Raw genomic sequence first — 27611 nt, forward strand, 5'->3', positions numbered from 1 at the left:
TGTCAATAAATACAACTTTAGATGATGAAAAGTCAGTGTTTTCTTGGTATATTCATATTTTGACTTTGATCAACTTTTAACCTTGAAGTAATTTTGCTTTTGATGACATTTTGACATTGATGAAATTTTTATTTTGTACATGCATTGACATGCAGGGGGGATCACTTATTTTGTACATAATTTTTAGGGGGGGTCATCCACATTGTACATGCTTCTCCATAAAAATCATCATCACCCCCCTAGCCATAAATTATAAACGGTGAATACTTATGCAGCCTTAGCATATATAACCTACCGTATTTCCTCTAAAAGGGTCCGGGTCTCTAATAAACGCCCGTCCTCTAATAAACGCTGGAGGTAAAGCAGTGGTTTAAGAAATAAGCACGGGGCCCCTAATAAGCGTCGAGTCTCTAATAAGCACTGGGTACGTTTTCTATAAATTTATTCTCCCTTGATCCAAATATCGATTTATTACGGAATGGTCCCTAACTTCGATGTAATGCATGGTAACAATTAATTACGGTACACCCAGTAACCATAATAAGCACCAGGTCTCCAATAAGTGCCGGGCCTCTAATAAGCACCAGGTCTGGAAGTCCGTTGAAAAACCGGGTGCTTATTAGAGGAATTACGGTATTTGATGTATTACATTCAGAACTGGTGACCCCTAAAGAACTATCAGAATATTTCTACAATACTAAATACTAACTAACAGATGTTTAAATACAAGTTCCCACATTTAAACTGCTGCAAAAACATAGCTGCTTCGTGTTCGGACGACAAGTGTTGTCCATAACACAAAACTGACTCTAATCCGCAGCAAGCACATACAAAGTGAGGTTATTTCCTGTGTTAATTTAGCCTGGGAACAATCAATACCTAGGTAAAACATGCCTCTCAGTGCTTGGAAATACGTTCTTTTCATCGCATGAAACGTTCAAGTTAGCTGTTGCACACCTACTGTAATCAATAGCAGTGTTATGATAAACAGTCGTCAATTTCAACATCTGGCACAAAACAAATCAGCCATTACACTGATAAGTACGCTTCCTGAATACCGAGCTGGTGTACGTTGTGACGTCAATCTGGTAGTCACTCTGAGATTGTGGATTCTACACTTGTACAGTTGATACAGAATGAAGGATATTTATGGTTGCATGTTTCGGTGAAGTCTCGACAGCCGTAGAAAGTCATTTACCTGATAAAACACTAGTTTACGACATAATTCTTCCGTTTGTTGCATGAAATTTGTTTGAAGTTATTTTAGAGGGTTTGTTTTAACTGAATCATCGGTAGATTGGAGGAGATGTGAGCATGGTTACTATTTCTGGTTTTGTGTACAGGAAAATACACACACTGATATCAATCTCTTCACATAAAAAGAAGCCAAGCAGAACAGGAGATATAATTTAAGTAGTAAATCATTATGTCTAGAGATATTCTCGAATTTCAATTTTTATTTACCAAGTTTATTAATATGTTTATTAATAACTGAATTTGTTGAAGGGATACATGTAGTTTCATGTCAGCGATTAATACTCGAAATGTTTCTTTTCCAAAATACTGAATCTCCAATACTGAATCTCTTACATTCCTTGAAGAAAATGGGGTAAAGAAGACTGGTGCAGAGAATTAGTCATTACAGTTTGTAGCCAGTCCTGGTTGAAATAGGAATGTTTCTGTGTTTATGTTTTTGTCAGTTTTGTTCACTTGCAATTTGTGCCAAAATTGAAGTATTGAGCACAAGTCAGTCAATGAATACAACCACTTAGTTTTCACTTGTCCACCGCACAATTTAGTAGTCTCAGGCTGGCAGACTAGCATGAATTTTGAAGGTTGTATATATCAACCTGGCAATCAGGCCTGTTCAGGTTTGTTTGGATTGACCTTCAACTACAAAACCAGGGGAGATAACCCCTGTCTTCCTTCTCAAACGGGTTTAGTAGACATGGATAAAAAATACCCAAATGTCTTGAGCCATTTTACATTAGGTAAAGCAAGGGAAAAGAACAACTGTGCAACATATTACCATGTCCTATACAAATTCTCTGATTGATGAAATATCACCATACATGTATATTGAACAAAACATTCATATTTCACTTTTCATTCTGTAATGTCATTACTTTGTATATGCATTCAGCAAACTGTAAGATATAAACCTGTAAATAATTAAGTCTGACCAGACAATCAAGTGATTGACACCATGAACATCTATGCAACTGGGATACGATGAAATTCGTCAATCAAGGTAGGAAGCTTGACTATCCGATCCCGTTAGTCACCTCTTGCGACAAGCATGGGTTGAAGATGACCAAATCTAACCTTGAGATAGTTACTAAGGTTACGTTGTATCTTACCTGTAATTTCACCTTTGTTCCTTCCACATCAACGACTTTGTTCTGAAAAAACAAAATAATTGTTGAGCATGTATGAAAGATAATATTTCTTTGGTGATGTAACACCCAATTTAATGTCAGAGTAAGAATAACTAATATCGCCAAATATGGTCGGCTCTGGTTCTGGATGATGTAGCATCACCTTAACAAAGTACAAATAGTGTCCTTTGACAGTAACAGCTGATAACTGTTGTTTGTTTGTTTATGTTTAACTCTGCACTCAGCAATATTCAAACTGTATGACAGCATTCTGTAAATAATTGAGTCTGGTCCAGACAATCCAGTGATCAACAGCACGAGCATCAATCTATGCAATTGGGATACAATGACGTGCCAATCAAGCCTGACCACCCGATTCCGTAAGTCGCCTCTAGCGACAAGCATGGGTAGCTGAAGACCAATTTTAACCCGGATCTTCAGTGGGTGCAATGGCTGATTACCCTGCCAGCTTCATCTCACACTGCTGTGTGACCATTTCAATGAAACTACTGACTGACTGACAATAAAATTATAGTAGTATTTAATCACTTGTTTTCTGTAGGGGTATAATCTGGGCTAGCTTTTTCAGCAATATTCCAGCAATTATCCGGGGTATAGTCTGGGACACCAGAAATGGGCTTCACACATTGTATCCATGTGGGGACAGAAACTAGTGGTAATTAGTTTAGGATGGATCTGGTTGATTACATGACATTGACATCAAAATCAATTAACCCTTTGTGTGATTAAACACCACTCAAATTTAGTAATTTCCTGATCTCACTTTCAATATGGTGTGCAACCAACTCTCATATCCCTTCGTATAATGTCGTTAAATGATAATAAAATGTTTTAATATCCATGACATGAAACAGTCTTCGACGAATGTTTCCCACATTAAGTTTGGCTTCGTATTGCAACCTAATTGCTGGCGGCAATCAACACAGTGTAATCAACAACTGAAATAGACGACAGTGTAATGGACGACACTCCAGCCCGCAGCTCAGGGAGGCTATCAGGTTATGTGTGGATGAGGGTGAGGGAAGGGTGAGGGGATGTTGCCAACTGATTGTCTTGTCTGGTGATGGAGTGGACGTCCATCTAAGATGGCCTAAAGAGTATTATCAACGCCGGTGTGAGACCAAGCTTCTCGGGATTGACAAAATATTGCACCCTGGGATGTCCATTCAGTTTATCAATATCGTAAAGATATTGACCATCAGCATACTTTTAATTACTGTATTCTCAACGGAGAATCCCGCATGCTCTAGGGGGAGGCTGAAGTTGTTGGGAGGTAGCTATGAGAGGGATTTACAGCCATTAGAGATAATCCAACCTTCTCCGTAGGGAACATTTAACCAGTGAGTTGAAACTGTTGTAGTGATCAATTCACACCATGTATTCGGTGCTCAGCTTTGCACGTTTATCACTTCAGACAGCAGTATAATGTAAATATTTAGATTTCTGCTTCAGCAATATTTGAACATATTGTATGCAGCAGTAGAATGCATGAGTCATATTAATATGAATAACATTCCTTTGTTAAAATCTCATTGACAGAAATATTTCAGTCAATGTTGCAGTAAGTACATTTGTATCGATGTCTGCAAATGTTATCTAAGTGCACTGTTTCAGAAAGAGACTAATTATATGATTTATTACTCCTTTTCAAAGTTAGTTGTAAGGCAAGTCTGTTGTCAGTGTTCTTTTAATTTAGCTGGCCAGAAATAAGTAAAAAACAAAACAAAATAGGACTATATGGTTTAATATTAGTAACAATATCAATGCAGTACATTGAAGGGTATCCAGCCTGTGGTCCACTAACTTGCAGACCACTCAAAGTTGGGAGTGAGTGAGTGAGTTTGGTTTTATGCCGCTTTCAGCAATATTCCAGCAATATCACGGCGGGGGACACCAGAAATGGGCTTCACATATTTTGCCCATGTGGGGAATCGAACCCGGGTCTTCAGCGTGACGAGTGAACGCTTTAACCACTAGGCTACCCCATCGCCTGCTCAAAGTTAGGAAAAAGGAATAGTAGTAGACTTTGGAATTTGTTGATTCAAGAATATATTGCTGCAATAAACATGTCAAATGGCCAATCCAGACATGGCATTTGTTGTTGTGTATTTTATTTCCTGATTCCCCCAGCACCAACAATTTCATCTCTCCCCCTAATTCTTATTTTTGAGGAAACACCAAAACTGTATTTTGGGTCCAAATATCCACAGACCCCCCAAAAAACAAATTGCAAAAATGAGGTCTAAAAATGAACACACCTCTTATTTCCATCCTCTTGGATTTAACATTTTCAATTTGATTACAAGTATTCTTCACATATCCAAAATATATCCAAAGTATTCAAATATGGTCCATGTATGCAGACCATTGCTTCAGCTAACAATGTTCTACAAATTTCTAAGGCTGAAAAAGAACATACCGAAATAACAGTATCTATACATAGAATTCTAAAGATACTGAAGAATACCAAAAATATATAAAGGTGAAACTTGAAGTGTTCAACCTGCTTGTTATTAAACATATTTAGAGCAGTAATTGATGTCAACAAGAATTTTCAATTATTTTCTGCTTCGAGAACATCATTCTGACGCCCTGGGGACACTTGACGTGTGTGTGATGATCATCCATAATCTCAACTTATAATGTCACCCCAAGCAATGTTTAACAACCATGATGCAATGGACATGAAATAGGCATGGTACCATGAGTTAAGTGACGCAATAGTCTCAGCTGTCAATCTGAGCTTAGTTTCCTGGTGATATACAGCTACTTATGTAGTGACGTTTAACAGCTTGGCCTGGGTCAACACTGCGTGTATTCTGAGGCTGTTATAATAAACTTTGCGAGAGTGAGTGAGTGAGTTTAGTTTTATGCCTTACTAAGCAATATTTCAGCTACATGGCGACGGCCTGTAAATAATCGAGTCTGGACCAGACAATCCAGTGATCAACAGCATGAGCATTAATCTACACAAATGGAATATGATGACATGTGCAAGAAGTGGTAGGTGCTAGACCACCACCCCACAGTTCAGCTCCCCCTACCACTTTTGGCCAATTTTAAACTTCAAAATTCACACAAAAATTAATTATGCAACCTTAATGCCTGCCCCCTTCAGGTTGCCATATGTTTTGGTCAAATCACCCCTCTTTCGATCAAACACTAACTGGCCTGGCGGGACAGTGGGCGAAATACACATTATGTTGGAAAGTGAGTATTAAGTCGCTAAATCATCATCATCATCATCATCATCATCATCATCATCACCATCATCATCATCATCATCATCATTATTCACTTGCACATTCAGTGAATCAAACTGTATTCCTAAAGGAACTTGTAATTCCCTTCACTAGATTTGAAGATTCGTGCATTTTGTAAAAGGGAGTGTATATACTTGAATTAGGGTGTTAATTATCAAAACAAGAAATGCAAATTGTAACATATCCAAGAGCAGCTGAATAATAGTCAACACACTGATATATTTAAGGCACATGTGGTCACTGGCAATTGTTGTGATAAATTAACACTGTCAACATGGTCAAAACACGTCAGAATTTATTTTGTTATTGTTTCACAGAATAAATTCAATAATACATCAATTGTTGAGTTGCTATTAAATTTGTTATAATATTTGTTACCCAATATTCTTGATATGTATGAATCTACATCAGACTATGAATTTGCAGATGACAGCATCACGCTGAAAGGAAATACTGATTTAAAAGTACTTTTTTTGCATACTTGTGCTAAAGGCAATTTCAAATATTGATCTTTTTATATACATTTTCATAACATTTTATGATTCCTAGATTTTCTTAAGAAGTTCGGCAATATATTTTGAGCAAAAACATGGCAACATTGATTTAGAGTGTATTGTCAATTTCAGTAACATGAACTGAGTTTAACTTTTTGCGCTGTTCAATTGCATAAAATTGTCTTTTACATTATAATGCTTGGAATTTTCTATTTTGATGACAGCTGGAACAATGCTCAAAGGATATATGCGTTTGATGATTTTTTTTGTATCTTTTTGAAGTGGTTCGCATACATTAGTGTAAATTATACATAGGAAATTTAAAAGCTAAAGTGCAGATTAAAAACAATCGGCACTGATCCCTGGAAATCATCCATTAGACTGAACCAAAGCCACCCAACTTATCACTTCCGCCATTACCAAAGAGTTTGCATCTGTCATCATTTGTGGGGTTAAATGTATTTCAATTTTTAGCTTTCAAACTCTGATTGGAAACCTGATATTTGGTTCAGGTTGAAACCTACAATATCAAATATCATTTTCAGAAAACAGACATTTATCTCCTACTTTCCACAATAGTAATGAAATAACAGGTATCATTTTCCAAATTAATAATTTAACAAGTTTATTCTATTGTTCTTAGTGTGTAAGGTACTTATTGATGGAAATGTCGTAATTTATCCTCGTAGGCGTTATAGCTATAAATCAACCTCTTATTTATCAGTTCTTGAAATGGTATTCTTCAGTTTTGGAATCATTTATAAATGCTGAGAACTACCCATCAGGGCACACTTGAGTGAGTGAGTTTAGTTTTACGCCGCACTCAGCAATATTCAAGCTATTTGGCGGCAGTCTGTAAATAATCGAGTCTGGACCAGACAATCCAGTGATCAAAAGCATGAGCATCGATCTGCGCAATTGGGAACCGATGACATGTGTCAACCAAGTCAGCGAGCCTGACCACCCGATTCTGTTAGTCGCCACTTACGACAAGCATAGTCACCTTTTGTTGCAAGCATGGGTTGCTGAAGACCTATTCTACCCCGGATCTCCACGGGTCCCCATGCATGTAATTAAACCTGGTCATTTGATATAAATTATAATGAGCAAACACTTTCACCACTAAGCTACCCCACCGCCTCTACTGTATATTACCTTATAAGGAACCAACTAGTTTTAGGGATTATATTTCAATAAAAAAAAATTGTTCTAAGAAACACATGAAAAAAATTATCATGTTTGGACTGCCACAAAAGATACATTGTTGTGATATATATATATATATATATATGCTATTTTTAAAAAATACTTCTGTTCAAAGTCTTAAATAAAGAAATATCTGGTTTTGCAGCAGCTGCTGAAAATTATCCAGTCTCCAACTGAAATCCCTTCCCCCACCTCCCGCTTCCCCTGAAATGGAATAACTATGTATACCATCCTGTGAAGTATTGACGATGTGTCACCAGGATTCAGGGGAAAGAAGGGAGGGGCTCTGACTATACAGATTACGATACACCAACACTTTCTTGTAACAGATGTAAGTTGATCTGGAATAACTCAACACCTGAGATGAGGTCATGGTACATTATGACCATCTGTGGCAGCCTCTCTACAGTGACGAAGGTAATGATTCTCAATACATTCACTCTGACATTACAACACAGATTGACGACCGTAATGATCTGTGACAGACATTTGGAAACTGGGTTGTATAAAGGTCCTATCTGCTCAACCATGGCCAGCATGTACCGTCATTATCCTGGAATGCTAAATGGTATTTGTGTCTCTGTGACAGAGGCATAGTGATGTCATTTCAGAAATATTTGCAAATGGTATTTGCGAGTCATATGCTGAGTTTTATATACTGCTATATAAATATATTCTCCTATTGATCATAACACTACCAGAACAGCAATGATATTAGGGGTATTCACGCTCAATATACACATGCTGAATATGATATTAGTACGATATTGAATGAGATTTTTTAACAGACTTAATGGTATTCAAAAATATGAAAAAAATACAGTTAACTATGGTTATAATGAATAAAACATTATGAACAATTTTAAGGAAAATAAACAACATGTTGTTCTGCTGAAGTGTGCAGAAAGACATTATTCTGCCATGTGTTATGCGACCACTAGGTGCGGAAAAAGACTTGATATACCACATGTAATTTAAAGTCTGGAAACCTTTTGGTATGACTTGATGGCTATCTCTAAAACAATCATGAACCTCTGGGCAGCTGTTCTGCCTTGCATTTCCCACACAGCTGTGCCAATAAGATTATCATGACTTTGGAAACAGTAGGGTGAAATGACACATCGCTGAACCCTTGCATTGTTTTCATGCGAAGATAAAATACATGAAATATTTTTTTCTGTATTCATACAAGACGATACACTTGATAACTTTCATTACTTGCTACTCTGGGAATGACTCCCAGCATTTTTGTCTGTCAAATATTGAAAAATGAGCTGTAATTAACGTTTCGAGTTCACAACTAAAAATAGCCGCTACGAACATGTTCTACAGCTAACTTTCCTTGTGAACCTCCTCTGAAATATTTATAAGCAAGAACTTTCAACAGGAATAGACAACGTAAATAGGTGTAATGCGATATGTATCATACTGTGACCTATGTATCATGATAAGTATCATATTTTGTCCTCGCTGTATCGTTTCAACCCTAGTCAACAGCCACTAATATTATAACTGTTGTCATGGCCTAATACTTTACATGAAATAAACAACCATTAATCAGCTGTACAAGGACAGCAATCTGTTTACCAAAGAAATTGATCAGCATGTCATGATATATGTCAAAAAGAACCTGATATATATCACCCTGAAACCGATTCCATGCAACATGAAATATACATACCAGTAAACTAGGTAGTGTGTATATCATGAACATTTATCTCCAATGATCTCTTGTCATCAGATCTCTCATAACAGATCGTCTCACTCAACACAAATCACATTCCTTCTTATCATGGTATTTTATTCACTGAAACACCAAGTGTGAATAACATGGTGGGGTGTCTTACCCTAAAGTCTATACCAACAGTAGATATAAAACTCCCTGAGAGAAAGGTGCCGTCTTTAAAGCGGACGAGGAGACACGTTTTCCCCACGCCGCTGTCACCAATTAGCATCACCTGTAACAAACACAGAAAGAATTGTTACACATCTGCAGACAAAGAATATGAAAAATGTCTCAAAGTATAAGACAAAAGTTTTGAATTTTTTTAAAAATGTTTTTGTCATCATTAAAATATAAGATATGCTTCCTAGGGGACAAAATCAAATCCTTTATATGGCTATGGTGCTGAAGATCTTAATAAATATACAAACAGTGGTTAAGTTTCAGAACAATCTCATCATACTCTGGAAACATGAGAATTGTTTTTATATTTTATGATATTTTTTCTCGGTCTTCACAATTTCATTAAAAAGAAATATCACCCCAAATATTCATGTTCCTAAACGTTTTTGGTTCAGCATATGTACAAGATGGGATATGAAGTTTTTTTACAGTCATGGTAGTAGAGAAGTCTGTTGTCCTCAGTAGATATTAGACACATGTAGACTGGGAAAGTTTACGAGGCAGAAGGAAATTATACTAGACAAATACTTCAAGATAAAGCATTGTTGTCACAACAATACTATGTTAAGTAAACTTGGACAAAGTACTGTGACTATGTGTCCCAATCTACACAGCTGTGAATGGGTACCTCGTAAGGATGGGAAAAGCCACACTAACTCGGTGAGCCTTGTGGCTACAAGAGTTGTATGATCCCCAGGGAGTTGAGATTGATAATACAATGTGCCATCTGAGACTGACATCAAATGATCGAGGGAAAAACAAAGCGCCTTTGAGCAGGTGATCTGGATATTGGCGCTATAGACATATATATAAATATATGTCAACATGAAAGAAGAACAAGATGTGCTTGTCATGGTTCTCTTGTTGAAGGTGCAAGACATGTTTCTTTGTTTGCTGTTTAACAGTATACTCAACAATATTACATCTAAATGATGACATCCTTTAACAAATGACATAATCCAGTGATTGACATAATGAGCATTGACCTCCAAAACTGGGATACGATGACCTGCATCAACCAAATCAGTAAGACTGACGGACACCCTTAGTTCCATCTTACAACAGGCAAGGGTTATAAACTTAGCAGGTAACTGGACAGGCAGGGTCCAGGGATTCTTATACTGAAGACAAATCCTAAAAGGACATGGATTCCCATTAATTTTACAAACAGTAAAGAAATATCAAATACTCAACACTTGAATGACATCATCCTGAACGACATTTAGGGCAACCTTTAATTCGGGACGATAAATGAAGCTGACAAGTCAATCAGTCCAAATCCATCATGCTTCACAAAGTTAATTAATCCTAATGCTTGAAAATGAGCTGCTCTTCTTTTTGATGAGTTTCTTTGGTGAACATGATTAATAATCAAATCTATGGCATGTATGCCATTTTACACATTGTATTGATCAAACCTTGATTAATCATCTCGGGATCAAAACAGACAGTAATCATGGTAATATTGTCAATATGTCCACACATAAAATACATAGGTAAGATAAAGCAAAAGCACTGAAATAATTATTTACTTATTTCAGCAAATCATTTCCCATTATTTTTTCTTTTAGTTTTTTTTAGTTCTATGCTGATTTTGCAATATTTCTGCCACATCAAGGCTGTGGAAATATACCATAATCAGCATTCTAAGTGTCTGCACCCACAAATAAGTGCCCCACCTTGTTTCCAATCTGTAAGTAATGGTTAATTACATATCCAGCTCTATTACTGGAACAGTCTTTGATGACTTATCCTTGTACACGTACATGCAAGCTGTAGGTGTTGAGTAAATAGAATCCTACTCTTAAAGAGGAGATACTAAAATATTATTGGAACAGTCCTTGTACATGTAACCATGGTAACATGAATTCATGACTAATGAGGCATAAAGTCAACCATAGAGTGGCTGAGCATCTGTGAAAAGTTTTTCAGCTTCAGCAAACAAGGAGATCTACAAGAAGCAGGTGTTAACGTATACAGTGAGCTGAAACCCATCAGCAGTAGAATCCAGCAATCCTGACACAATCAGCAGATCCTGGCAGGTAAGGGACACAACTCTCAACACACTCGTCAAACAAGCACATTGAGTGAGTGAGTGAGTATGGTTTTACACCGTTCTTACCAATATTACAACAATGGCGGGTACACCAGAAATGGACTTCACACATTGTACCCATGTGAGGAATCGAACCCCTGGTCTTCGGCGTGACGAGCGAACACTTTAACCACAAGGCTACCCATGCCTGTACAAGCACATTGAAGTGATATGTGCGGCAATGGGAAATCCCACCTTTCATCAGTCATCGCTAGCCCAGGTGTGCTTGTACAAGGGAAGTCCAACACCTGTTATTACCTGTGAAAGGCAGGTGTTACATAATGCAATACAGGACTCGGTAGTATCACAGGTGACTTTATACCCTGGTTTATGAGTGTGGTTGTACTACAGTTTTATCAATATTCCAGCAATATCAAAGTTTCCATTACATTAATGACTAATTCATATTTTCCAACCTATTCATATTTTCCAACCTATTCATGACTTTGATGACTGAAGCAGATTTAAAAGAGACCAACGAATGAAATTCTAAAATGCCAGATAAGGACAAATTTTATGGATGAACAACTTCTTTATTCGAGTGATGTGACATTTCGATACAGATTCTTGTATCGTTGTCAAGCAAGTATCAACGATACAAGAATCTGTATCGAAACGTCGCATCACCTAAATAAAGAAGTTGTTAATCCATAAAGTTTGTCCTTATCTGAATCACCAACTTCTAAATATGCCACTTAAACAAGTGAAATTCTAAGAAACATCATAAATACACCTGATATATTTCCCTGCCTGACAACAAAGTGTTAGCAAATAGTCTGATCATTTGATTTTACACATACAACACACTTAATGATTACCCATATAGGCATATCAATAATCGTTATCAATCTTTACATTCGACAGCTGACTGGTCACCTGATCAATATCCAACAACATTGACAAGTGGGATGTACGTGGGAACACAAGACGAGGACTATATGATACACGACGTTGCCAGCTGAGACACAATTAGTTTATAATATTCACTTAAGACAAATTGAAGTTCAAAGCAAGTGCACTTTCCAGTAATCTCGTCTTCCAGTCACCATGGTGCTACCTTTGATCCCACGACTTATTTCGGGGTTTGGGTTTCATGGCCTGGTGATGCCCAATCCAGACACATAACAAAAATAAAGTCTATTTCTATAAATACACACATTATCAAAAAATCAATATGGTAATGTCTAATAAATTAGGTTCATAAATCGCTACATCCGCTCAGGACTCACAAATTGACGTATGTTTCATTAAGTTGTCCATTTCTTTGACCTTTGCAATTGACGAGTTCTAGATAAACATGATGTACATTGCAGAAAATGTTTCATAATTCATTTCATAATTTTTCAAAATGTTTGACATTAATCATGGTTCTTTTAAGCTGCTACAATGGTGATGCTGATAACAGTTTCAAATTGTTCTCAGATTCCGAACTTAAACCTCTGTCAATGTCATGCATACTGTTCATATGGAAATTATAGAGTAAAAAAAAGTGCATAACAATCAGAAAGACTAACTCAAACCTGCAGAAATTCTGTACGGATACAAGCCAACATTCCCAAATCTCGGCATCAAAACCATCCAATATGGAAGAGAAGCAACGACACACATCACCATGTAATTATGTGTGACACTGGCAAATTACGGAGTTGACGACGCTAAGTGGAAGCTATTGCTGCTCACGCCGTGGCGTGTACATTAGGCACAAGCTGGGCGACTCTTACAGTGCTCTTAATTTTATGTTTTACAATTCTGTTTGCTAACTAATTAACATAGCCAGGTTGAAATAAAGACCTATTTGAGTGGCTCTTTTATTTCCTATTTTAGTTGCTTAAAAAAATTGTATGTTTTTTCTTATACTAAATAATATACTCTGAAACTTCATTTTATTCAAAATAAATTGACATATATAAATTCTCGCCTTTATGTTCGTTCTTGACGCACGGCCATGTTTTTTCTTAACCCGCAGATTCAGGATGATTACTATATTGCTACGTTAAACTGTACATCATCATGATTATTAGAGGGAAAGGTAAGTTTGGTTTAAGAGATATGTACATATATTGGCCAAACAGAAACATATTGGTCATTCTTTTTTTGTGGGTCACTGACCATAATCCAGAGGCAATTTTGGAGCATTGACAACTCTCAAGCCTGGGGAAATGAAACCATGGTGATATGAGAAACACTGGCCATCTTAGATAGCTGGGCAACATCATTTCAATAAGCTAACACGCTCAGCGCTCACTAGTAGAGAAGTCACTAAATATGTCTTAATCATGACAATATAGACAAATTAACTCATTGTGACAGCAAGTTAATTTAATTAGACTTTATACAAGACTCGCAGGCTACAATAACTGTTACAATCCTGTACTTGTGTGTTGGCGTCTATTTCAGCAGACGAGTGTCATCCACAGACAGTTTGTACCTGAGCTTACAAGATAAAAATAGTGTTTACTGGTCTCAGCTAAGACAAGTGACTGATGTTCCACAATTAACTTGAGCAAGTGGTTAAAGACTTTAGACTATTTAAAATCAGGATTCCCTAACCATGGATTTCAGAGTCAAGTCTGACAAGTGTTTAATGGGAACATACACAAAGTGAATGTTTTGAAGACCTCAAGGAATGTTATAACATGATAACTGAACCATGTTAACTATAGTCTCCAGGACAGTCTCTGTAGGTGGCTTAGGCTGTCCAGAAAAGTATTTATATGAAATAGTCCACTTTTATAACCTGCATGTCTGCCAAGCAGCAGCAACATCCACTATCATAGTATGGCCCCCATCAGCAGTTGTCTCCATCACCAGATCTGTTCTACAGTGATAACAAGCCATATTTCACTATTTGTATGGTCCCTGGAACTACTTGTGTTTAAGTGAATCTAGACCATTTCACCTGTGACCCATATGTTCCTGTCACAGACAGGAACAGCCACAATAAAACTCATTCAGAAAAAAATACATTCTAAAAATTACCATTGATAGCTTTTTGTTTTTCCTTAAAAATTCAAGAATTATTCCAATTAACCATTTCCCTGTCATCATTACCAAACAAACCATCTGTGTATTTAAATTAAAATTTACAACTGAATTTACAATTAAAATAATATTGATGATAAAATAAACTATCAACATATGTTCTTGGTCCATGGTACCTGAAACATTTGTATTATATTTTTGGCCTAATGTTGCCCGGTGAAACTACCGTTCATTCAGACCTCGCCTTCAGCATCAAGTTCCAGTTTCCTGTTCTAAAATCATCATGGGTTAATTACAAGTTCTCTATAAATACTGCTAAACACCTCCTCCTATCTTCATGAAGAATTTGGCAATAAACAAACATTCTCTCCAGCAAGCATACAGATGATTTAGCAGCATGTCTGCCGCAGTGTGGGCAGTAATATGACTTGAGGATTATATGGCATAAATGCCATATGTAGATGGATTATCAGGAAGTTCTTGTCATGGAGTAATGGTTCCAGTGCACGAAGATAAACCATACAGGCTGTCGCAATAAGTTATGTCTCAAATAAACCAAACACATGGAGGATCTTTGCTGTATAAACTGACTCCTACTTAACTTCAATTCTTCGTCCAGACAACTTAAATGTCACAAATTGATACAGAGGTAATAAAATGATTGAAAAAAGCTTTTAATACTGGTTTGTTGTTTTGTCGAGTTAGGCCAAGTAAAAAAAATGTTGTGGTTCCGATTACAGCTCTTTAAAATTTAGGGTAGGTAGGTAGGATTATTTTTTATGTTTTTTACAATAATTACATTTTTTTAGAAAGTAAAGTACAAACTAATAACACATTTATCAATGTTTAATTGTGTATTTAATCAAGCTTGCGGGCATCATGTCAACTTTCTCTATCAGAATGACTGATGTCCGTCGGTGCCGGGAAAAAACAATGTTTTTTTTATTCATACTGCTTAAAATAAATAGGGTCTGTCGGGTAATCGGAACCACAACATTATATTTTAGGCCTTAATGAAAACTTAATTGTATATCAGTTGTTTAAGAAAATGGTTTTAGGATTGATCTTGACATTACTAATTGATATAGAAGGAAAACAAGAACTACTGCATGTAGGGGTGGTTGGGTAGCCTAGTGGTTAAAGCATTTGCTCGTCATGCTGAAGGCCTGGGTTCAATTCCCATCATGGGTACAATGTGTGTATCAAGCTACACCAGGATGGATGAGGTGAAGCAGTCCAGGTGTATGATGGTAGCCTGTGACTTACTCAATCTGGATCAGACAATCAAGTGATTGACATCATGAGCATCGATCCATGCAGTAGGGGTAGGATGACATACATCAACCCAGCCAATCAGTGTGACCACCTGATCCATTTAGTCTCCTTCCATGACAAGCATAACTTATTGGGGAACTACAATATTACTGCACAGTATTGTTCTGCACCGATTTCAGTCTTAAGCATACATGTATTATATTAAAAGGTTTCATAGTTCTTTTTAAATTTTTAGTCAATATTTGCTTAAAAAATCATTACAAAATGGCATGATTTCAAGTCAGGTTTATTGGAATGATGGCGATATATTTTACGAGTTTCTTTTCCTTTATAACAACGTAATCAACGTACACAGACCTTATAAGGCATTTGCATCAAACAAGCCATGGTACACCATAAATAAATCGAATGTTTTATAAAACTATATACCCCGGTATATGTTAATTTATTTCCTGATGACCTTGCAATGGGATAAGATGGGGTGGGATGACAGTAAAAAATAAGGGAGATCTTTGTGGTTTGTAGCTGCATTATTATAAACACTGCTTGATTTTCATGCATTTCAAAGGTGTAACTCCGACTGTAAGGTTTGAGATAAACAGCAGTCTAACGTGTGACATAATTCACTTTCAACTGTTTACATGACAGCCATAATGATACCTGTTTCATGCAATGTGATAACAGTGCTGTATTTAATAGTATTGCAAGCGCATCGTATGCTGGCACCTGGGGTATATATTTTCAAATTTCAACACAGAATTTGTTTATGATTGATGGCATACATCAAATAAGTCCGCGAGGCAGACCACCTGATCCCGTAAGTCACTGTTTACGACAAGCATGACTTGCTGATGACCTTTTGTAACCCAGGTTTTCACAGGTACGTGGGGTACATTGTGATATTGGAATGACAACAACTTAAAGTGAGAAATAAAACTGGTCCTATGCTGTGTCCTTTACGTTTGCTTGGTATGTGAATCTCAGGCCCCTCAATCAATAAATTGGAGATATGAAGATGACCTTCTAACTTTCACTCTGAACTTTTCACACTGTTAGAAAGTGGTGGGTATGGTGTGAGTATAGTTGCTAACAAACTACACTTACATGGCCTAAATGGTGGCTGGGATCTTTCAGCATGTTTACGGATCAACACATCTTCAGTCAAGTTTGCAAAGATCTAAGATATTTATAGGCTATTGCATGTACCCATCTATCTAGGTGTATACTTATCGATATGAAGATTAAAAACAGCATTGATAACCATAGAAAATCAAAATGACCTGATGATTCATATTTGTTGACTTCTTGGGGACAGAAACGCAGACCAGTCAATCACATAGACCAAATTGTAGGAGCAAAGAAGTTGAATTTGATAACAGCCACACCCACAATTTCACTGAGCTCAACGTTGCAATGATCCGCAAGCTATTTCCTGTCTTAAACTTACACGGCCACTTCATAAACCTGTACTAAACAACGTGATTGACCTACATCTTAGATAAACATCTTGTCCTTGTCACATCAACAATATCTGTCATCACCTGGGATATCAGATTCTGGTGAATTATACAAACCACAAACTTTGTCGGGTATTGATGAGAGCGACAGAATGATGTGTCTTTCAGCCCTGAGTGACATGGCCCCGTCTGTCAAAATGACAGGTCGTCACTGGGGTTGTAAATATCACCCACCTTACAAGAAGCCTGGAACTCGGAGCTCTGACACGACGTTTGTCTGTGAAATGTTAAACCGTTTGGAAGGAACTGTTGTTGAGCCAGGGAATTTATCCTTCCCCATAGTTCTTCAGTTTGCATTAAGGCACTACGAGATCCACACACATGGCACTTTTCATGCTAAAGCATGGGTAATATTGCGCGTTTGCACAGGAGTAGCCTATCGATCACGCACGCTTTGCAACCTGTTGTCATTTGTGGCCGGTGTTTATGGAAACTATTCCCTATAGAAAACGCTCAATGTGGCCACCCACGCGGATGAGCATGCGTCACTACAGGTGGTAGTAGGTTCTGATCTACAGCATGGAAGTCAGGGGCTCTGAATGAATTCTTGGGGAACTTGTTATTGCACGCGAAACGATAATGGCCTGTTTTGTTTATACATGCTTTAATACACGTTGATTGTGTGGTTAATTTTCCGGTGCACTTAATTCATAATTCTCTTGTGCCATGTTATAATGTTACAGTAGCTTTGTGTCAACTGTCCTGAAATATTGTTTGTAAATATTAGCCGAAAACCGCCGAGCTTACTGGATCGGCTCTGCTCGCCTTATTCCGCTAGAGAAGTTTCTGTTCCGGTGACCGCACCGCGAGTACAAGTTTATCACGTGATCGTACCGGGGGGAGGTGATGCTTGTTTTGAAGGAGCATGTACAATGTGAATGACCCCCTTTAAAATTAATGTACAGAGTAAATGACCCTCCTGCATGTCATGTACAGAAGCAAAATCAATGCTTCTCTTCAATTTGCCTGTAATAATATACATTATTACAGGCAGTTTAATTTGCTCTTTGTCGGCTTCTATTGTTTTGGAATCTGAAAAACAACCTAGGGCGTGACGTCACACTCACAATTATTTCATGCATGATTAAGAACACAGCGAACTGACGTCGCACAGTTCCTTTCCGAAAAATAATATACAAAGTACAGAAGTAAGAATTCCGCCGAAATATACCCCCAAACTCACAATGGATTGCATTTTCAGACATTACTGACCCTTTTCGTTATCCTCGATTTAAACATATTTGTCAGTGATCCATTGATGTAGTCCTGACATTTGACATTGAACCCATCCATGCCATTGAGATATGTTCCGGTGGATAATTGTCTGTGGTTGAAGTCGTTTGTTATTTGAATTGTCCCGTATTTAGATAGAGATTGCCTGCAATATTTGTATCTTTATACATAATATATGACTCTAAACGGTGGCATATAATACCGCAATAATGGCGCGTGTTTCTCTTGAAGGCGAAAAGCACTTTTTGCGGTCAGTATTTTAATGGTGAAGAGAATTAATATCGCTATCTCATTTAAAAAGAAAGTTGTATCTGCTGATGACGGGTAATTACTGTGTTCAGTTTAAACCCAAAACATTAAGAGCTGTTTGTTTGTTTGGTATTTGCACTCAGCAATCCTTCTGCTGTTTGGAGGCGGTTCAAGTCACAACACGGAATTATATATTATGGCGTCAAAAATAGACTGTGTCACCGACCACCGGCATGCGTTCACTTTCATATATATATTGCTTCTAAATGACAAAGTTCACAGCAGAAAATGTTTCCAAGTCTAACTTTACAACAGGGATGTGTTCTTGTGGGGTCTTCCGGTGTATCGATTTGGAAAGAAATGAAGGATCTAAGTACAAGTGGAATACAACTGATAACATTTGCCTGTGAAATATTGAGTACATGGCAGAACTATAGAGCTATCACGTGCACCTTTGAATTCACACGACACCAAGCTTGGAAATGCCATGGCATTCAACTACGACATCGTCGCCTAGATTCAAATGGCAATTGCTGCCTTAATGACGTCGATGAATATTAAAATGCAATTGAAACATGATTCGTCTGATTGAAACCTCCAAACGGTGAGTCTGATGTTGTTCTTGTCTCGTGTTATTACAACTGATAATGGTTGTTAAAATACATTAGTTCGGAGATAATTCTGAACTGTTAATAATAATAATAATAATGTGTTCATTTATATAGCGCCAAACTCAACACCAGGTATGCTGATAGCACTGAGAAAGTACTCCAAGGCTCTGTCCTTGGTCATTTTCTATTAATGGTGTGTGTCAGCGTTTAGTCTGTTGACGAAGTATTAACACTGGATACGATAACTTCTTTTCGTAAAACTAAGCCCAGCCAATTAATCTTTTATTAACTGCGTCTAATGTATTGTGGGGTCTACGCCAGAAGGTCATGCAGTGATTGTTTTAACGACGCAATAGATCAACGCTGCGGCGACTCCACATAGCCAAACAGGGGAGATAAGCACCAGGCACTGTTCTACACAAGTTGGGCGAAGAGGTAGCATAATGGTTAAAGATACCGCCCGTAACGCCGAAGACCCGGGTTCGATTCCCCACATGGGTACAACGTATGAAGCCCATTTTGGTGTCCCCCGCCGTGATATTACTGGACTATTGCTAAAAGCGGAGTAATATCATACTCACATACTACTCCACACCTGTGTTTTCTTATATTACAGGGGCATGGGTATCCATTAGTCCACGTTAAAGTCTAGATTCTACCCTCGACACTTTAAGCCTACATACATTAGAACTCCATACTATACTGTTAATAAAGATGGAGATTTCTACAGTCAACCATCTAAGACATAAAAACATGACACGTTGCATGACAGAACAACTTTTTTAATTCTTTATACGACGTTTCAGAGCTAATTCTTGTTCCTTCATTACGTGAATGTTGAGTCAGTGCACAGAGTGTAACAACTTCTTGACTCAGCATTCACCTGATGAAGGAGCAAAAACTAGCTCTGAAACGTCAGATAAAGAAAAAAAAAGTTGTTATCCATAAAAACGTGTCATGTATTCATGTTCGTCCAATTTCTAAATGCCTTTCAAGATCATCTAAGACATACATGTAGGCGATCAAAGTTTACAGAACGCATGTTTACAACAAAATACTCAGTCTAGCACGCAAAACAAGTCATATCACATATGTGAGCCTAAATTATAGCAAGAGTTAGTACTTGGTAATATATAAATAATTAATGTTTATTCAGCAATTTTCGCAATCAACATAGCTAATGCACGATGCATTGGTTCGTCCAGTATCACACCACCCTGCTATAATAGCTATGCCATTTTACTGACAGTCCATACCACTCCATCCCTGGTTATCTAGTGTACTGTAGACGTGATGATATGCATGTATTCAAATAGAATCGAGGTTTGACACACCGGATCACCGAGGATGGTACTAACAGTTCCATTCCAGGATGTTCCAAACGAATGCGATTGTCAAAATACTCAAAACATTTTCCAGCGCACTGTTTTCATCTTGAGATGATGACAATGACATGATATGGGTCTAACACTCATCAACAGCTCCGTTGTCGTTGTCGATGCTGAAGTACAGCCGATGCAGTTACGCTACAGTTCCAACGTTCTCGTCTACTACTGTAACTTTAGTCTGTCTCACAGTGCCTGAACCGCATTATGTTCCCTTCCGACTAGCCCTTTCTGCAATGCTAAGGACCTAAGGGACCGTTCATACTTTATGGCTAGGGGTGGGGGTGATGATGATGATTTTTAAGGGGTCACCCATTTTGTTTTGGGGAGCTGGGGGCATCAATTTTGTACACACGTACTAGGGCGGGCATCAATTTTGTACATACAAATATGTCTAAAATTATGCTTAGAAATTATGGGAAGGGGAGGGGGTCATTGATTTTGTACATGACATGCAGGGGGGTCACTTGTTTTGTACATAAAATTTAGGGGTGTGTGTGTGGTGGGGGGCATTCACATTGTACATGCTTCTCCATTAAAAATCATCATCAATCCCCTAGCCATAAATTATGAACGGTCCCTAAATGAAACAAGCAATACATATTTACTGAATACTTATATTCAGTGGACTGATGATCACTGGATTGCGTGGTCCAGACTCGATTATTTACAGACCACCGCCATATAGCTGGAATATTGCTGAGTGCGGCGTTAAACAACAAACGTGAACCAACCAAAATAATCAAAATTGGAAAACGGAAGAGAATATCTCAAAATATTGTCAGAAAATAATCCATAATTTTCTTTTGAAATTCATGTTTTCTACACATTCAAATTATGTACCCTTTCATATTGCCTAAATGAAAAAAAGTATTTTTATATTCCCATTGGACGACCAAGCACGTTGTGTGTAAGTCACGTTAGACTAGAAATGAATTCCAGGGCCCCTATTCTCGAAAGGATCCTAGCCCAAGGATAACTGGTTGCTATGTACAGATGCAGGGAAGACAGTGAGGGGTTGTACCTTAGCAAGGGAAACTATTCAGATACTTAACTAAGTAAACAAGTGCACTCGTTGAATTTGTCACGTCTGTATTTGTCTGTTTCCGCACGAGAAACACCCAGTGAATCCTCCAGTCAGACATCACGACTGTAAACAGTGACATGTGTAACTCATGACCTGCCTTCTTCCTACCGTTGGGGCGGTGGGGTAGCCAGGTGGTTAAAGCGTTCGCTCGTCACGCCGAAGACCCGGGTATGATTCCCAAATGGGTACAATGTGTGAAGCCCATTTCTTGTGCCCCTCCGTCACATTGCTGGAATATTGGTAAAAGCGGCGTAAAACCATAATAACTCACTCACTCTTCGTTACTTTTCGTTTTGAGCAATACTATACCCTGAAAAGCAAACAAAATTATACCCCTCAGTTGATTTTATCTTGTGTGTTATTTCCAATTGAAAAGTTCGCGTTATTTTATATTTTGTTTTATCCGATACATAAACGCATAACGGTTTTTATACACAACAACTTTTTGCCACGACGCACCAGAGGAACTTCTTGTTCTTTCATCAACCGAATACTGAGTAAGTGCATAAATAGACTTTTCTGTCATATATGTACAAAGATAACACTATAATGCCAAAGACATTGTGATGGATTAATGTACATAAAAAGCTGTTGATTCCCATAAACGTGTCCTGTATTCATGTTATCCCAACTTTTAAATGAACATTGAAGACTACAGATGCTGAGTGAAGCTAGTGCTACGACCATCGGAATGCTTTCATAAAATTCTATTATACTAAATATTTTTTATCTATTTTTTATGATTAACATTACTATAGCCTGAAACAACTGCTTGTAATTATCTCAGACACATTATCTTTGAAGATCCAGAATTCTCTTTCGGCACGGATTTACAACAGCCTAAACATGATAGGGGCATGTGGTTGCAAATTCATTTCCTTGCCCCAGTCTTCACTGAACCAGTTCATCTTAACACAGAATTCAACAGCCTCAGATTACATTTTACTAACTGTTACTGGAATAAGTGATGGCCAAAAAGACATAATAAATCTAATCAACAGTACTTTTCAATCACACAAATAACAAACCCTTTGCCACACTAATTCACATAAGTTTTACTCTTTTGATAGGAGTGTGTGAGTTTAGTTTCACGCCACCTTTTTAGCGATATTCCAGAATATGACGGCGGGGGATACCAGAAAAGGGCTTCATACATTGTACCCATCTGGGGAATCGAACCCGGGTCTTCGGCGTGAAGAGCGAACGCTTTAACCACTAGGCTACCCCACCGCCCCCTTTTTATAAGACGTCAACCACCATCACATATATTCTTAAATATAGATTTCAGCAGAATCCTCTCATAAAATGAACGACACTAACACTGTGCAGTGCGCGCAATTGGAGGTTTCTTCGTTTTCTTGGTGGAAAAAATATGAAGAATTAATGTTCCTCCTCAAACGGTTTTGTTTTAAAATGAAAATGAATATATACTCATGCCAATAATGGTTGTCACCCCCTTCAATTTTGTTAATTTGAGATTGACAACCATTATTGGCATGAGTATATGATATAAAAAGTAATACCCCAGGAGTTACTTTTGAAAAAACATGTATATTAAGGCTTTATATCATCGTATTTTTATTACCATCGATTGTTAGCCTAAAAGCCACATCTCATGTAATTCATGATTTAATTCGAAATCAGATGACTGAACAAATAACGGTTAACATTGTACGAAAGAGAGCAAGGTACGAATTAACCCTTCTTATTTTCGGTTCAATCTGAAGAATACACATCATTAAGGGTGCAAAGTGCTCTCCCGAGGCAGGCTTCCCCCAAACAATAGAACGTCTAGACCCTGACGGGTTCCCAAACAGCTTAAAACTCGTTCAATCTCATCCCCATATTTGCTGGGAGGGAGGTCAATGCCAATGTCTAATGTTACAAACACGAAACGACCTTACTCGGATATAGGTCAAACGGGTAATTACAACTGTAACGACGTAATGGTGTAGATTTCAGCTTATCAAGCAGGTGGTGTACTGAGTAGACAGGGGATACTACCCATGAATTTGTTTGTTCGTTGTTTAACGCCGCACTCAGCAACATCCCAGTGTAAATAATCGAGTCTGGACCAGAAAATCCAGTGATTGACATCATACGCATCCATCTTGGTAACGATGACATGTGTCAAACAAGTCAACGAGCCTGACTACACGGTCCCGTTAGTCGCCTCTTGCGACTAGTATGAAGAACTGATTACAATAAACATTTGTCAAATCATAATTCGGAGTTGTACATGATTCACTTGATAATGGTACTTGTTTGTGCGCTAACACCTAGCCTCAAGTCTTAAAGATATGTTGATAACCGTACCACCACGTCACTGTCACATGTCCAACCTCTAAATGCCACTCAAAGATCAAACAATATGTTATATAGAAGCACATACTGTAGCGCGTATTTGGGGGAAGCGGCATTACAATCTCCTTTTCTTGGTCACAAAACCAGCTTGCGAGCAAGTCTTAACAGATCTACATTCTTTACAGATGCAAGAATCGCCGCTTACTGTCAAGTTTATAACGAATATGTTTATAATGAACTGACGGATATAACGATCTGTGTTTATGGTGTGAGTCGCTTACTGTATATTTTAGTCGAATTTTGTATTACGAACTACGGTTATTTCGAATGAGTTCAGTGTTACGCCGTTTTTAGCAATATTCCAGCAATATCACGGCAGGGGATACCAGAAATGGGCTTCACACATTGTGCCCATGTGGGGACAGAAACTAGTGGTAATTAGTTTAGGATGGATCTGACGTGACGAGCGAACGCGTTAACCACTTGGTTACCCCACCGCCCCGGTTACATCGAACTAAAATTAGAGGTCTATTTGATTTCGTTAAATCCTCACTTTACTGTTTGTTGAAACCTACGTCTTCAGAATACGTGTGAACATCTGATGTTAACTATTTATTTTCCTTATTTAATACAAAGTCTGCATAAACAAGTATAACCTGTTTTTATAAGTAATTACATTTATATAGCATGCTCAAATAACGATTTACCATCACGGACGTTTAATCACTGTATCGTAATTTTACCCAACGCGGCATTGATTAATACCTCAACCTAGCAACGGCATTTCTTTTGAATTTTCAATTATTCAATGAATGCTTTTTATCCGTCATATTTTCGTCAATATCTATACTGCCCATCAAACACTTAAATGTCCATGGTTAGATGAAGCGCCCCCGCTTATTGATCATGTGGCTAGTCGGACGTTCTAATTCTTTTGCTCGGAACACGTCGTAAGGATGACACACAAAAGTACTAAATTAAGCCGCAAAATACTTAAGTGAGAAAATGTCATCTTGACATGGTTGAGGAACAAATTCAAGTTATTTGAAAACCAGGTATCCATGGGTTAAAACACTATTATCATTTTTTTGCACCCCTGCAACCCCCTCTGGATCATCTGGATTGTATTAACCCCTGCAATAATCAAAGCATACCAGTAGCATCGGTGTACGTAATATCCCATCTGATGCAGATAATATATAATACCATCTCCTGTATCTGTATCTGCGTTCGGATATCAACACTCGTACTTGTGGTTGCTTGATAAAAGAAATGGGAGAGAATGTGTTTTTAAGCCGCTTTTAGCAATATTTCAGCAATATCCAGGTGCGTTCACCGGATAGCTTCACACATTGTACCCATGAGGAAAATCGAACTCGGAATTTCATCGTGACGAGCGAACACTTTAGCCCCTAGAGTACTCCACTACCCCGTATGTATAGATGCTATCAATGTGTGTATTTGGAAGAGCTGTTTGTAGTAATACACTTACGTAGATGATATCGACACGTAGCAGTAATTTAAAACATATACAAAGATTACATCACGTACTTGTAACTGTCATTTCATACATGTACCTGCACAAAGATGATATCAACACGTACTTGTAGATGTTATTACATACATGTACCTGCACAAAGATGATATCAATACGTACTTGAAGCTGTTATTGCATACATGTACCTGCACAAAGATGATATCAACGTGTACATGAAGCTGTTATTGCATACATGTACCTGCACAAAGATGATATCAACAAGTGCTTGTAGATCTTATTACATACATGTACCTGCACAAAGATGATATCAACAGGTACTTGTAGATGTTATTACATACATGTACCTGCACAAAGATGATATCAACGTGTACATGAAGCTGTTATTACATACATGTACCTGCACAAAGATGATATCAACGTGTACATGAAGCTGTTATTGCATACATGTACCTGCACAAAGATGATATCAACAAGTGCTTGTAGATCTTATTACATACATGTACCTGCACAAAGATGATATCAACAGGTACTTGTAGATGTTATTACATACATGTACCTGCACAAAGATGATATCAACGTGTACATGAAGCTGTTATTACATACATGTACCTGCACAAAGATGATATCAACGTGTACATGAAGCTGTTATTGCATACATGTACCTGCACAAAGATGATATCAACAAGTGCTTGTAGATCTTATTACATACATGTACCTGCACAAAGATGATATCAACAGGTACTTGTAGATGTTATTACATACATGTACCTGCACAAAGATGATATCAACAAGTACTTGTAGATGTTATTACATACATGTACCTGCACAAAGATGATATCAACAAGTACTTGTAGATGTTATTACATACATGTACCTGCACAAAGATGATATCAACAAGTACTTGTAGATGTTATTACATACATGTACCTGCACAAAGATGATATCAACGTGCACTTGTAGCTGTTATTTCATACATGTACGTGTTATTTCATACGTGTACATGCAGAGAGAGAGAGAGAGAGAGAGAGAGAGAGAGAGAGAGAGAGAGAGAGAGAGAGAGAGAGAGAGAGAGAGAGAGAGAGAGAGAAGACAGTTAAATATCAACTGCTTCTTTTCAAAATACTGCTTACACTTAAAAGGAGCACGTTTAACATAAAAAAACAAAAACAAGGCGGTTTTCATTTCCCATACGTCTGCGAATTAAAGGTAAGAACTGGTGACAAAACGAGCAAGAGAATCCCCAGGTGTAAAAAAGACAATCCTCTCATTGTGCCTGATAGTAAGTCGAGACCGCCATGTTTATGTTTTCTTCCCACAGACCTTGAGCATCGACTACCAGGTTAAAAAATAGGAAACGTCGGAAAACCTCAGGAAACTAACTATGGTAACAAACTACACTAGAGGCTCGCCCTTTAATCAAACAGCATCTTCCAGATTTGTGTTCATTATCGTAAGCCCAGTAGTAATGGAGTCATTGATATCAGTACACCATTGAAAGGAGGTAAACCATTGCCTCCGGCCAGATTACTGAATACAGCACCGGGGAAGCCTCAAAGCCATCATTAGCGCTGCTTTAAGACGATCTGTGAAGATGGACGGTTTGAATCTATCTTGATACGTTGAAAAGGAGGATCTATCTAACTTGTGGACATTATGTAGTTACGTCTGGTTAGGTGTAGCTTGTACGATGGCATCTTCTGATTTACGTCCCTCAAACACATCCGAGGTAATGGAGGACAGTATAGCAAGGCAGATATTTCCGTAATGGAAACTGAATGATCTGAACATGTTATGTCCAACGTATCTCAGATGTTATACCAATTCTCTGCAGCTTGGATGGTAGTTCTTGTAAACTCTTTCAAGATCGTTTTATGTTCTGGTGGTAATGTCACTTCTTATCTAGACAGTGTAATTAGTGTCTGGTGTGAAACTGGTAAATTGTTCCTGTGGAATTAGGGTAATGTAATTTGAATTGTAGACGAGTGAATCAATTGTGCTGTGAATGCCAGTTGACCTGCAGCGCCATGTCTGATTACACCTACGATGGGAGGTGGGTGGATGAGTGAGTGAGTGGATGGGTGGGTTGGTGGACTGTTTGGGTGAGTGA

At 37.8% G+C, this 27611-nt stretch overlaps 1 protein-coding gene across 8 annotated transcripts in view; it reads right to left on the reverse strand.

The window, feature by feature from the left end:
* LOC124285457 (ras-related protein Rab-37-like) overlaps positions 1-27611 on the reverse strand; it is a 170408-nt gene that overhangs the window by 11634 nt on the left and 131163 nt on the right. For 2 of the 8 annotated variants that reach the window (XM_046721682.1, XM_046721683.1), the window contains exons 1-3: positions 17312-17549; positions 9210-9320; positions 2361-2402 (exon numbers count right to left, since the gene is read on the reverse strand). In XM_046721682.1, the coding sequence (XP_046577638.1) occupies positions 2361-2402; positions 9210-9320; positions 17312-17434 (276 nt within the window). In that variant the 5' untranslated portion in view covers positions 17435-17549. The other 6 variants (XM_046721685.1, XM_046721684.1, XM_046721690.1 and 3 more) reach the window with 5 other exon arrangements.

The sequence above is a fragment of the Haliotis rubra genome, unplaced genomic scaffold (genome assembly GCF_003918875.1).
Source record: "Haliotis rubra isolate DU_JTF1 unplaced genomic scaffold, ASM391887v1 Scf360, whole genome shotgun sequence".
NCBI lineage: Eukaryota > Metazoa > Mollusca > Gastropoda > Lepetellida > Haliotidae > Haliotis > Haliotis rubra.